The sequence below is a fragment of the Penicillium subrubescens genome (genome assembly GCF_028828155.1).
Source record: "Penicillium subrubescens strain IBT 31985 chromosome Unknown utg000005l_segment0_segment0, whole genome shotgun sequence".
NCBI classification, from domain to species: Eukaryota; Fungi; Ascomycota; class Eurotiomycetes; order Eurotiales; family Aspergillaceae; genus Penicillium; species Penicillium subrubescens.
The window spans coordinates 91,999-104,611 of record NW_026643155.1 but is presented as its reverse complement, the minus strand read 5'-3'; the positions used below and the strand labels follow the sequence as shown (position 1 = coordinate 104,611).

The following is a 12,613-nucleotide window of genomic DNA, read 5'->3' as shown; positions in this document are numbered from 1 at the left end:
TCCATGCGACCCATCCCTCACCTCACGCCATACCGACTCTATGATCGTCACATCCAACGCAGTCTCCAACCTTCTCCCAAGCACCTCCAACCGTAACCGATAGCCGATTTGACAGGGCCTTTCTTGATTGGGGAATTTCCCCCCGGGTGTATATATGCATACTAGCTACTGGCTTTTTGGACATGTGTCATGTAAATATTTGGTATCGAAGTAGCCACTGGTCATTTTCTCAAATACAACAAAAACTCAATCAGAGCTATCTATCACAATGATCTCGGGTTCTTTCTTCTCCAAACTACGAGCAGGCTCTGCCAGGTTCACTTCGTCTTTGGGGAGGTGCTCCCTGAGAAACGCTTTGATCGCAGCCAGTGGCACTCCATGACGCATCGCGGTACTATCATCCCACGAGGAATGCAGTCCCAGCAAACTCCCGTCGACTCTCCGCAAAAGCGGTGCCCCAGAGTGACCCCAGTATGTCCACGCATCGTGTTTTAGTGTCCCGATCTCGGAGTTATCCTGTGGATCGATGTCGGGAATCATACCACACAGTCGCCCCTTGGAGATTTCGATCAAATCGTAAGCGGTTTTGCGGGGCGCGGCTGATTCGAGGTCATCGGCTCCTGGTTGTCCGATACAGATTATCGGAGCGGTGGTCGACTGCGACGTTGAGAGGGTGACAAAGGCAAAGACGGAGGTCACTGGGTGACTGCTACTGAGCTCTTCCGGTGCCTCGATACAGACTACCTTCGCGAGAGCTAGATCGCGACGCGCATCCCAAACCCGACACTCGACTTGCACCGCCAATCCCGTGTAACACAGCAGCCATTTACGACGATGAGCCCGCCATTCTTGGGCCGTTTCACCGAAACAATGCGCACACGTCAGCATCCACCCGCGCGCGTCGATGCAGACCGCCGTACCAGCTTCATGCTGAGCGAAGATCAGCGTTGACGCGAGTCCTTGGAGTGCCCACGGACCGAGTTCGCGGGTGGCTTGTGTAGTTAGAGAGGCTGATCGCTGTAGGCGACGCTGTTTTGTGCGCAGGATTCGGAGATCATCGCTGGTTATCCCGGGTAGACGAGACGGGGTGCGGAGGATTAGAGGGGAGTGAGCGGGAGTTGGAGTTGCAGTCGTGATGAATCGAACTGGCTGGTCGAGCTGGTTGCTTCCCTGGCTCGCATGGTCAATTTCCACTTCAACGGTTGGGGGGCTTTCGCGATCTGATCGCAGTCGGCGGGGCATCTCTTCCTCTGTGGGAGGACATGACACGCCCGTGAGGGACACAAATGAGTTTGGTCATTCTTGTTCACGCTCAGTCCCTTGATCCTTGATCACGTGGGAGGGGACATCCCACCATTGGAGCCTCACGCTCCTGGGCACTCTCTTGAATATTTCCACCAGTCAAGTCAAACTGCTCGATTAATGGCGATATATGTGGAAATATTGATTGATAGACTGGGATTCCAACGAGTGCTATTGAAGGACTATTTGGTTCAGGGCTTCCAGTCTCAAGACATGCATTCCGGCAGCGCGATAGGTAGATCCATCCAGGATGTATAGGTATTCACCCATGGCCCTATGCCACATGGGCATCAACGTCCCTCAGTCCTCAATGGATTCCAACATGGAACATACTTGACCGGCACTCGCTCAAACCCTCAACTACCTAAAAGGCAGCCACATGATTCGTCACCAAGCAGGTAAAGTCGCTAGACCCATAGAAGATAGTGTTGGTATCATCCGAGGTCTGACCGGTGCTCAAAGTGTCACCCCACTGCCAGAACATATCGGCGGCAATACCCTTGGTATCCAGGGCCGCCGTCTGCCAGGGTCCCTCAACGCTGCAATGATCAGATGGATAACCATACTCCTCCAGGAGACAGGGCTTGCCAGCAGCGATACATGCGTCGCCGTGGGCCTTGATCCAGGTGGGACCCCACGTGCTTGCCTCTCCCCCTGTTAAACTTGTGAGTGGGATTCGACCTTTGATTGGATGATGTTTTGGGGTATACTTACAGCTCGATGGGTACAGGTGCAGAGTACCAAAGTCGATGGTTGGAATGGCAAGGTTCATGGTGAAGTTCAAGCCTTCGCCGTATTGGAAGGGGTAACTACCGTCCGAGTCGACGTTCAAACCGAAGCCCTCTGAGAAGAGAGAAAACAAGAGGTTAGTAGAAGGCTCGGGGATTGGAATGCTCAGGGGTTCACTAACCATCACCAATGCAAACCATGTGCTTCGAGTCAAGAGACTTGATATACGCGCTGGTCGTCTTGACCCAGTTGTAAATGACTGAGGGATCACAGCCATTGCAGCGAGGCTCGTTGGCCAACTCCCAGGAGAAGATGGCAGACGAAGAACTATAACGAGAAACCACAGTCTTGATGTAGGTCTGGTAAGCTGCCTGAGCGGCAGTGTTCGTGTACCAAGTGGTAGCACTGCCTCCAAAGGCAGAGACATAGGCCGCAATACCACCGTAATCAGACCAATTGTTCACAAAGTTGATAATCAGCTTGATGCCGTGCTTTTCAGCGGAAGAGACGACATAGTCGAGACGCTGCAGACCGTCGGCACCGGTGTTGATCGTGGCAGTTCCGGCAGTGAGATGCTGGAACCAGACGGTGCCAGATGAGGGGATGGTGTTGACATCGTTGAATCCCCAGACACGCAGAATGCGGAGTCCCGAGTCATACAGGTGTTGCATGACCAGGTCGACATCGGCGTTGTTGGTCAGGAAGCCAATCCAGTACGAGTTGGTTCCGGCATAGTAGCTGGTCTCTCCATCAATGGTGAAGTTGAGTCCACTGGTCGAGGGGAAAACAGTGGATGTGGACACCGGAGTGGATGTAGTTGATGATACTGTGGTAGTCGTTTTGGTCGAGGTCGACGAGGTAGTCGTTTTCGAGGTGGTTGACGATGTTCTCGAAGTACTGCTAGTACTCGTCGCTAGAGGGAGTTAGTGGAAGATATGGTCATTCGTTTTGGTGGTTGAGTTACCGGGCAGGCATTGACTGTACCAGTCATTCTGATACTGGCAAGTATACGGGGACACGCAAGTAGTCGAGCCAGTATAGCCTTTACCACCACATTGACCCCACTCGGCCACCTGGGCCGAGGCCAGCCCAGCAAACAGCAAAGCCGCCGAAGAGTAGTACATTGAATGCGATGTCTGCACGGTTGATGTGGGTTGAGATCTCAATCGTGGTGAACTGATTGCTACGACGAGACTACGATGCTTAAATATTTATTTTTACGCTGGCTCCTCTACTACAGTCTTCACAAGATCGAGATTGATCAGGGGAAAATGCGGAGAAGCTTCCGTTATGGAAGAGGGCCAGGAAAGTGTGCTGAAGACGGAATAGATGCTGCAGCTAATTCAACGACGGCCCGTGTTGTTTGAGGACTAGAAGTGGAGAAATAGAATGGGAAGAGTGGGAGATTAATTACGGATGGAAATAAGAGGCGTACGACCGGACATTAAAGGCTTAGTCTGGATGGTGCCAGTATATTGAGACTCATCATAGATTCACGAGCTCACGGATGGATTGGGATTGACGATATCACCCGCAAAGAGAAGATGACGAACCAAAATCTGGGGAAATTCTTCAGGATCGTGGAGAAGCGGGGACAAAAGCTGCACTCCGGAAAAATTAAACATGACGACCGAGGATTTGATCAGGATACTATCGTCTCCGTGATATCTCCTCCACGTATCTCCACTCCGTATATGTTGACTCCGCAATTTGATCCCCAAATTGGTCCTGTAGGGTTTAGCGTGTGTCTTCGAGCGGGGGAAGTGGCTGCGCTTGCCTCAACCGGACAAGGGCTGATGTCTTCAGCCCGTGCTGTGTGAAGAATGGTGCTCTAGACTTTCTAAATGGGGTATCTGGGAGGCGGACCTACTAGAGATGTTAAAGCTCGTCTGTGTCAATCTAACCAGGTATATGTGAGGGTATTATTTGCGTTATTATTCGCGTTTGCTATTCTCATCATGACGCAGTCAAGTCTAAAAGGAACACGGGAATGTGCTATACGAAGAACACGAAGAATAGGCAACAATTATAGAATAGACTTGAATAATGGGCCTGACCTTAGTTTTCGTCTTCGGGCTGAGGCTCGCTTAGAAGCTTTTGCATCCGGAGCCAATCAGTATTGAAGCAAAAGCGAATCATGATGGAGAAGTTTATACCATGCAATGCCATCTCAATTTCTGTTACATCCGAGATTTATCCAGGCGATTTTTCAACCGTGGTTGGATGGTTCTTGTCGCTAACGAGGGACTCGGCATCTTCCGGCCGATGCCTTGCAGGAGCTCATCTTATGTATATTCATTCTATGGAGCACTGGAATACAGTGGCCGTTCAAAAGTATTTGGAACACAGTACTTCCTGACCTTACCGCTTTTGTACACCGCCTACCTACATTAGCCACACGCGTCCTCACGCAAGCGGTTGCATCTAGTAAATTCACTTACAGTATTCGCTATATTAATATTATACCTAAAGCAATACATCATCATGTTGAGGAGGTCATTAGATACGAAAGATAGCATACTATTTATTGAAATATTGAATGGATTAGGTGGTATAACCGGCAGAAAACTAAGTGGGGCATGTACCATGTTCCAAATACTTTTGAACGCTGACTGTACATGTAGCCGAGCCGAGAGAAGATCGGACGAACCGGAGGAGTCGGAAAGCTTACGTATGAAGAATTCTCGCATTAGCTGATTATTGACCCGCCAGGAAACAATAGTGCCAATGACATTCTCGCAAACTGTGTCCATCGTGCAAAAAGAGTATTCCTGCTGACTCAGCCATCGAGGCCTGAAATACGAGGCTTCCGGAATCTTTTTTTCTTATCTTGAAACAGTTAGAAGTTATATAGAAGGTCAATAATAGGGAGTATATATTAGAAAAGAGTCAATCTTGAAAGTCCAATGAGAGCGAGGTTCACAACTACTGTAGGTAGCTTCATATTTTCATCCAGAGAGTCAGATGCTTGTGCAGACTCTGCAGTGACGTAGTCAGGCACCCCTCACGGCTGTGGCGCCGCCACTGATGGGAGATCAGACTTTCCCAAGCTTTTGCATGATCGAACTATCAGTTTGAGACGTCAAGGAGATTGTACAGAGTAAGGGGAAAAAGGGCTCTACTGTAGTGCATCTGATATTGGATAGAGTTATATGATTAATGGGTACATTATTATACATGGTGGACGACGACAATACTTTCCCCTTCTAGAAGACCTTTTCAAACGACACGTGTAAAAACCCGATAAAACTGGAGACTGGAGAGATGCGGGCAACGGAGAGTCCCCGGGGGGCATTCGGGGCAGTGTCTCCAGCGGCGCTTCACCGAGACTCTCATCGGGTTTGGCATCATGTCCTCCAGAGCGAAAGAATCCGGAGCAGCCTGGGGAGTGGATGCCCCGGAATGCACGGAGATAACCGTGGAGAAGCCATCCCTGTGCTTCCATCTCACTGAATTATCTCGAGAAAAAAAGTGTTCTGTCGCTAACAGCCCAAAAAAAAAAAAAAAAAAAAAAAAAAAGAGAAGCCGCGAAACAGATCACAAACTCGGGCCGACCAGGAATAATCATTGTCCAAGACTATCAGCCCCATTTCGGGAGCCGATTCAAGCCCGCCAAAGCCGATGCCGAGAGCACGACGTCATTTTCGGCACGGCTTCGACTGTCTCTTTGGTTTCTGGTGCCCCGAGTTTTGGATTTTTGCCACTTGCCGGGGCCTTGAATGGCGAATTCTCATCCAGCCGAGCCGATATTTGGTCTCCATTCTGGTCCCGGCCAACCCGGCCGCCTGTTTGATTTGACGGTCTCTGAATGGTTCACCACAGCCAATCACCTGCTGGAATGCAATCTGACTGGCAGTCTCCTGTAATGGTGGGTATCTCGTGGCCGTGCGAATCAACTTCGGCCGGTTATGGTCATTTTGTTGGTCATCGTCATCTTGGTCTGCCCGGCACCCGGCTGGTAATGAGAGTCGTCGTCCACGTCGTGGCTCTCCACACGGTCTCTCCACTTGGGGCCCCTCGACGAATGAACAGTTATGGGTGAAGTCTTGCTGGGGAGATGAGGGGCGTGTTTGGTTTTTTTTTTTTCTCTTTCCCTCGTGGTCATGTTCCTGTCCCTGAAGGATTACAAAAAGGGCCTGTTTCCTCCAACTTGACATCTCCTTTCTTTTCCCCACGGGCATCATTCTTCCTTCCGTAACACTTGGGACCTCCCTATATCAAGTCTTAATCGTCGATTTCCACCTTGATATCTCATATCAATCATAAGGTTGAAATATACAAGGCTTTGTTGGAGAGGAGTCAAAAGACCACTATCAATCATGGGTCTCGAAAGTACAGCCCATCATGGGGAGTCTATCACCCCGGCTCAGAACTCCAGTACAGACTCCTCTTTCCAAAATAGTCCTATCCAAAAACCCATGCGCCCGGCTGGAGTCGATACACCAATCCCACGCATTACCCTGCGGTCAATGGTCATGGCCCTATTCGTCTCGATGGGTGGTCTCCTCTTCGGTTATGATACCGGTCAGATCTCTGGCTTCCAAGAGATGGACAACTACTTGCAACGCTATGGTGAGCTCAACAGCAACGGCAAGTATGCCTTCAGTGATACTCGCTCGGGTCTGATTGTCGCCATGCTCTCCATCGGTACCTTGGTGGGTGCCTTGGTGGGTGCCCCCGTGGCTGACTTCATCGGCCGTAAGTGGTCGATCTCGGTCTGGTGTGCTATCTTGATTGTTGGTCTGGTCGTTCAGATCACGGCCCCCTCGGGACACTGGTACCAGATGGTGGTGGGTCGTACTATTACTGGTCTTGGTGTCGGCGGTTGCTCCCTGCTGGTCCCTATGTACCAGGGTGAGAGCTCTCCGCGTCATATTCGTGGTGCCATGATCTCCTGCTACCAGCTGTTTGTGACTCTGGGTATCTTCCTCGCCTACTGCATCAATTTGGGTACCCATAACCTTGACGGCACTGCCCAATGGCGTATCACTCTGGGTCTGACTTTCCTCTTCGCTGTGATTCTCGGTGGTGGCATGGCTTTCTTCCCAGAGAGTCCCCGTTACGAGTTCCGCCATGGCAAGGTGGAGAGTGCCCGACGCACCTTGTCTAAGCTGTACGGTGTTCCCGAGAACCACGTTCGCATCATGGAAGAGATGGACGAGATTCGTGAGCAGTTTGAGGCCGAGTCTCAGGACCAGGTCTGGTACGAGTTCCTCACTGCTCCTCGTATGCTCTACCGTATCGTTCTCGGTATGGCCCTCCAGAGTCTGCAGCAGCTCACTGGTGCCAACTACTTCTTCTACTACGTGAGTTACTGGTACCCTCGATTCAAACGCATCATTGAAGAAACGTAATGCTAACATTCTCTCTTTCTAGGGTACCACTATCTTCCAGGGTGCCGGTATCTCCGACAGCTTCATCACCCAGGTCATCCTGGGTGCCGTCAACTTCGGTACCACATTCGGTGGTCTATACGTCGTCGAGAACTATGGTCGTCGCAAGTCTCTCATCTTCGGAGCCATATGGATGTTTGTGATGTTCATGATCTTTGCCTCCCTGGGCCACTTCATGCTGGACATTGAGAACCCAGAGAACACCCCCAACGTCGGCAAGGGTATGATCGTTGTCACCTGTCTGTTCATTGCTGCCTACGCCATGACCTGGGGTCCCATGATCTGGGCTATCGTCGCCGAACTTTTCCCCTCTAAGTACCGTGCCAAGGGTATGGCTCTGGCCACTGCCTCCAACTGGGCCTGGAACTTCCTCATCTCCTTCTTCACCACTTTCATCACTAGTGCCATCGACTTTGCCTACGGTTACGTCTTTGCTGGTTGCCTGTTCGTCGCTGTCTTTGTCATTTACTTCTTCGTGATTGAGGGCAAGGGCCGTACCCTCGAGGAGTTGGATTGGATGTATGTCAACAAGGTTGCTCCCTGGAAGAGCAGCAAGTACGAGATCCCACAGCAAATTCGTGAGTGGGATGCGGCTGAGAATCCGTCCGGTCGCAAGGAGCAGGAGATGTACCATGCTGAGAACGCATAAGCGTGGGGGCAGGCCTCCGACTTCTTTCCTTTCTGTTTCTTATCTTGATTTGCTTTTTCATAGACGTGGCATACTCATGTTTCTTTATCCGTTTGGGTTATCATGGTTATGATGCACGATTTTTGCATGATTGGCGTCGTCTTGGGCTGGAGTACTGAGGTAGATTGTCATGCGGTCAACCCGACTGGATGTACATTTAGAACTTTCTCGCATTTATTTGCCATCACGTTATTCAAAAATCCTTCGATTTTCACATCAGAAACAACTCGCAGCCGGTTGACTGGGGCATAGTGTAAAATGACTTTATTGGTAAATGGCATAAACCATCAAGGGTGCGAGAAGCTAAATCAAAACAAACATTACCAAGTCACGTTTCGTCTGGTCAGAGAGAAACACAAAGTATCATAGCTTAGATCTGGTCTCCTCCCGAACAGCTATGTATCGCTCTTTGGCACTGTTCTCTTGTTCCAACTTCCGTAGCATGCGTCGGAGAATCTTCCCACTTGCACTCTTCGGGATTTCTTCCAGCATCTCAATCTCCGTAATCCACTTGTGGCGAACTTTGTTTTCACGAACATAATCAATAAGCTCATTTAGCAGGCTCAAGATAGCCGATTTATCTTTACCAACACTGACGCTGGGCTTCAACACGACATACGCCTTCGGGCGTTGGCCAGTGTAGTCATCGGGAATAGGACCGACAGCCACATCTTCCACGATCGGATGTCCAAGTAATAGATCCTCGAGCTCGGCTGGGGCAACTGCAATGCCTTTCACCTTGATCATTTCCTTGATGCGATCGGTAATCGTTATAAAACCTTCCTTATCAATGAAGCCGACATCGCCGGTATGTAGCCACCCGTCAGCATCGAAGGTTTCGGCCGTGGCTTTTCCATTGTTCAAGTAGCCCATTACAACCTGCGGTCCCCTGGCCAAGATCTCACCTGGCTCATTGTATCCACGCAGTGCGCCTGTATCGGGGTTAATAATCTTGAGTTCGGTATTTGCGACAATGGTGCCACCACAATGAGCATATTCGTAGGTAGACTTCTCCAAAGGATGAGCTGTTATGCAGCTACATGACTCGGTCATCCCATATCCCTGCTTGAATCCTGTGTTTGGAAACTGGCGCCGAAGCTCTTGAATGACCTCCGAGGAGAGAGGCGCTGCTCCAGACGAGAACTTGCATACGTGAGAAAGGTCGTAGTCTTTCACAATTGGATCTCGTAGAAGCCGGATCAAGATAGGTGGTACAAGTAGCAACTCTGTGATCTGATACTCGACTACTGTGTCCAGCATGGCTTTCATGGTAAATGCCGGGAGCATATAGACCTCCGCGTTCCGGAAAACGGGGAGATGCATTTGGTGGACCAGGCCGGTGACTATATCGCAACGACGGTGTTATCAGTACCAGGGCTTATCTTTCACAAGGATGAGGCTTATCTCACTATGAAATAGTGGCAGCACCGCCAGCACCTTCTTGTTCTCTTTCGAAGTTAGCTGCTCGATCTGCATGCTTTGCGCGATCACGTTATGATGCGCGATCATCACCTGGAGACACATTAGCAAATATTGCGACAATAGCATTGATTTAGACAACTTACAGCTTTAGGAAGACCGGTAGTTCCACTGCTAAAACTGAGAAAGCCGCAGATATCCTTGTTCGTCTGCCCAGTCGGGATCTTGAAGGGTTGAACCTGGCCACTTGGTCCGAAGCTTTCTCCAATGGCTACAAGGTCTTGGATTGTACTGAAGCCTTCTTTCTTCCCCTCAATTAAAATGATTCGTTCTTGCGGAATCCCTGCATTTTTTGCAGCCGGGATTGCAACGGGAAGAGAGGAAGCTGCAGTCATAAGAACCTTTGCTCGTGCTGTGCGCAACGCAAAGGTCATTTCCTCAACGTTATAGGCGGGCGAAGCACCTGAGATTATGCCACCTGTGGCGAAATTTTAGTGTCTCCAAAGACACCCCTCCAAAAAGATGAAAATTGAAAAGTGTCCTCATACCCACACGATTGGTCGCAAACATGGCGATCGGATACCAGACAGTGTTTGGACTAAAGAGGGCCACCACATCCCCCTCCGCAAGTCCAAATTTGTGGACTAGCGCTGTAGATATTTTCGTCGCGTACTCTTTCGCCAGTCCATATCCGATCCGCTCCTTCGTAACGGCATTGGTAAAACCTCCGAGATCAGAAAGCTTATATTGACTGAGAGGTGAAGTCGATGAATCGAAGAGCCATTCCCAAATCGTCACATCCTCTGGAACTATAGTAGAGCGCTCTTGTAAGCATGAAGAACATCCTTGCTCGGAGTGTTGTTTCCACTTACTAGATAGGCTTGGTTGCTCAGATGTGAAAATCATATTGGCTATGAGGTGTAATCTCTACTCGCTTTGAGGTTCACACACACAGAAAAAAGCGAGCAGGTGCTGAATTGCAGATCTACATGACCAGAGCTGGGTTGTGAGATAGGCTGAGCCCATCTGGCGGGGTAATGGGGTCAAAAGCCTCCTTTCGAATGCCCCATCTCTGTCCAAGTAAATGAGAGATGTCTCGGACCTCGGCTACTTACTTGGACATCAAAATCGAGTTGTAAACTAACCGGGATAGGGACTATAGCCGGGTGATATGCACGTTGCGGTATATATCCATTGTTGGAGAAATTCTCTGCGTTCTGGTATTCCGAAGCCTATTTATTTGATCTCAAATTGAGCCGAGCGATCTTGCGTCTACTGCTTGGATTTGGTTACTCGGAGCCAGAAGACGAAGGTCAATGGCGGGGCGGGAAATGCGGGGAAATGTGCCATGGAACTGGCTCCAATGCGGGGTAAGCATAGTTTGAGTTCACCCAAACAGGCGGGCTCGATGCAAGGAACGAACAGATCGCGAACGATTACAGATTGTGCTAAGCGTCTCTATTCCTTGGCGCTTGACATTGGTTGCGTTAAGAAGCACTCTTGAATACCCCGAAGTATCCGACAAGGACCCAATCAACCAGAACGTGATAGAAAGGGTCAGAGAGCTTCTCTGAAGCCTTTCAGAATCCTGGCGTAAAGCTTCAGAAGGTCTGCGACCTGAACTCCTTCAGCTTCAGGATCTATCTGACGGAAAAGAGACGATCTACCACTAATATGTGGCTCTTCTTTGGAATGTGGGATGCCATTGATACTGTGTCTTCTGAGCAGTGCGAGCTTCTTTGGGCGACACCACGGTTGGCTCGATCGGCTGATATGAGCACCATATACTGACAACAGAGCTCTGAAACTCGCTTCGACGGCACTGGATCGCTCAGCGCTCGCACTTTGAGGACCGCCGACCACATCACCCAACATTTTTGTCATGTCTGAGAATGCTAGGCCGAGGTAGACCGCGCAGGTAGAGATGAGTCCTATCCAGAAAGAGTTATGGGATCGAAGATAACTTTTAGAAAGTGCCTTGTACGTGATGAAAGCATCGCATTCTGCAGTACAGCTCTGCGGCGTGCCTGCGAATTGATAGGCTCCCGAGACTTCAGTGCCGCTGTGCTTTCTGCAGGATAACTCATGTGCCAGTAGTCTGAAAGCAAGACAATATCTTGAAAAATCAAGCTCCAGAGCCAGGCGCGCAAACTCGTGGAGTGCAGCTATCGTTGCGGTCTCACAGCAACATAGCTCGAGGATACACCACGGCCGCTGGAGAATGACGAGAAGCGATATCAAAGAATCACTGCGACCAAGCACACAATGTTGTGAGAATCCTGCGGCATGTATCAAAAACCAGGGAAGTTGGTCACACGGGCTTATACGGCCGTCGCTCGGAGGGAGTGCTTGAGGCGGACATGGCAACGAAACCAGGTTGGGTAGCGGATGATCGCGTAGGTTGGACAGGATGGGAATTTTTGATGCGACTAGCGAAGCGGCGTTTTCGAGCCGAGCGCATGCTATCGGATCGATTTTGATAGTCGCCCATTCTGGAGGAAATGCGACGACCGAGTAAATTGCAAATGAATCGTCGAGACGTACCCCACCACCGAGATCATACAAAGCGCAGAGCTTCGCAGGGGTTGGGCCCTCTTCCTCCTGAAAAGGGGATATCATGGATTTCCGAGAAGGGAGGGAGCCATGCCTGGTAGGATCGAGCGGATATGTTCTTGACTCGTTGCAGATGCCAGCTTTGTAGAAGTGAGAATGAGACTGATGATGACAGTGGCAGTGGAAGTGGGCTGTGTAAACAAACGTGTCAGATTAGCAGCCTTGTTGCCTGGGTGGTGCCTGGGTGCCTTGGTGTGGCCTGAGGCCTTTACAGTTATATTTGCTGCCTTAATAATAAGGCTTCAACATAGGTTCCCATACCAAACGGTCACATCGCAGGCTTCTACATTACTTAATGCAATAACTAGTTCTGGACTACTGTTTTTCTCATTCCAATTCGAGTTAGTCATGAAATATGACATCTTCTCCACCAGTAGTGTCGGCATTGTCTCCCAAATGCGGAGGCTTCTAAAAGGATATACTGTGGAACATTCATCAATAACATTCCTATAGAATATGTTCCCGTTGA

The 12,613-nt window shown here is 49.9% G+C and overlaps 5 protein-coding genes across 5 annotated transcripts; 1 reads left to right on the top strand and 4 right to left on the bottom strand.

The window, feature by feature from the left end:
* Positions 1-246: 246 nt before the first annotated feature.
* N7473_006574 (S1 family peptidase) lies at positions 247-1,242 on the bottom strand (the record flags this gene model as incomplete). The annotated part of the gene is made up of 1 exon (XM_057152514.1): positions 247-1,242. One exon carries the CDS (start codon positions 1,240-1,242, stop codon positions 247-249), a length of 996 nt encoding a protein of 331 aa, XP_057006852.1.
* A 424-nt stretch (positions 1,243-1,666) lies between these two features.
* On the bottom strand, positions 1,667-3,155 carry N7473_006573 (mannan endo-1-4-beta-mannosidase F; the record flags this gene model as incomplete). Its single annotated transcript, XM_057152513.1, has 4 exons — positions 1,667-1,956; positions 2,017-2,145; positions 2,213-2,944; positions 2,996-3,155. The coding sequence occupies 4 exons, from the start codon at positions 3,153-3,155 to the stop codon at positions 1,667-1,669; spliced, it is 1,311 nt and encodes a 436-aa protein (XP_057006851.1).
* A 3,057-nt stretch (positions 3,156-6,212) lies between these two features.
* N7473_006572 (sugar porter family MFS transporter) lies at positions 6,213-8,301 on the top strand. Its single transcript, XM_057152512.1, has 2 exons — positions 6,213-7,337; positions 7,408-8,301. The coding sequence occupies exons 1-2, from the start codon at positions 6,351-6,353 to the stop codon at positions 8,071-8,073; spliced, it is 1,653 nt and encodes a 550-aa protein (XP_057006850.1). The 5' UTR covers positions 6,213-6,350; the 3' UTR covers positions 8,074-8,301.
* Positions 8,302-8,475: 174 nt separating this feature from the next.
* On the bottom strand, positions 8,476-10,437 carry N7473_006571 (acyl--CoA ligase; the record flags this gene model as incomplete). Its single annotated transcript, XM_057152511.1, has 5 exons — positions 8,476-9,455; positions 9,522-9,624; positions 9,678-10,009; positions 10,080-10,340; positions 10,404-10,437. The coding sequence occupies 5 exons, from the start codon at positions 10,435-10,437 to the stop codon at positions 8,476-8,478; spliced, it is 1,710 nt and encodes a 569-aa protein (XP_057006849.1).
* A 1,405-nt stretch (positions 10,438-11,842) lies between these two features.
* Positions 11,843-12,022, bottom strand: N7473_006570 (uncharacterized protein; the record flags this gene model as incomplete). Its single annotated transcript, XM_057152510.1, has 1 exon — positions 11,843-12,022. The coding sequence occupies one exon, from the start codon at positions 12,020-12,022 to the stop codon at positions 11,843-11,845; it is 180 nt and encodes a 59-aa protein (XP_057006848.1).
* Between the last annotated feature and the right edge of the window lie 591 nt (positions 12,023-12,613).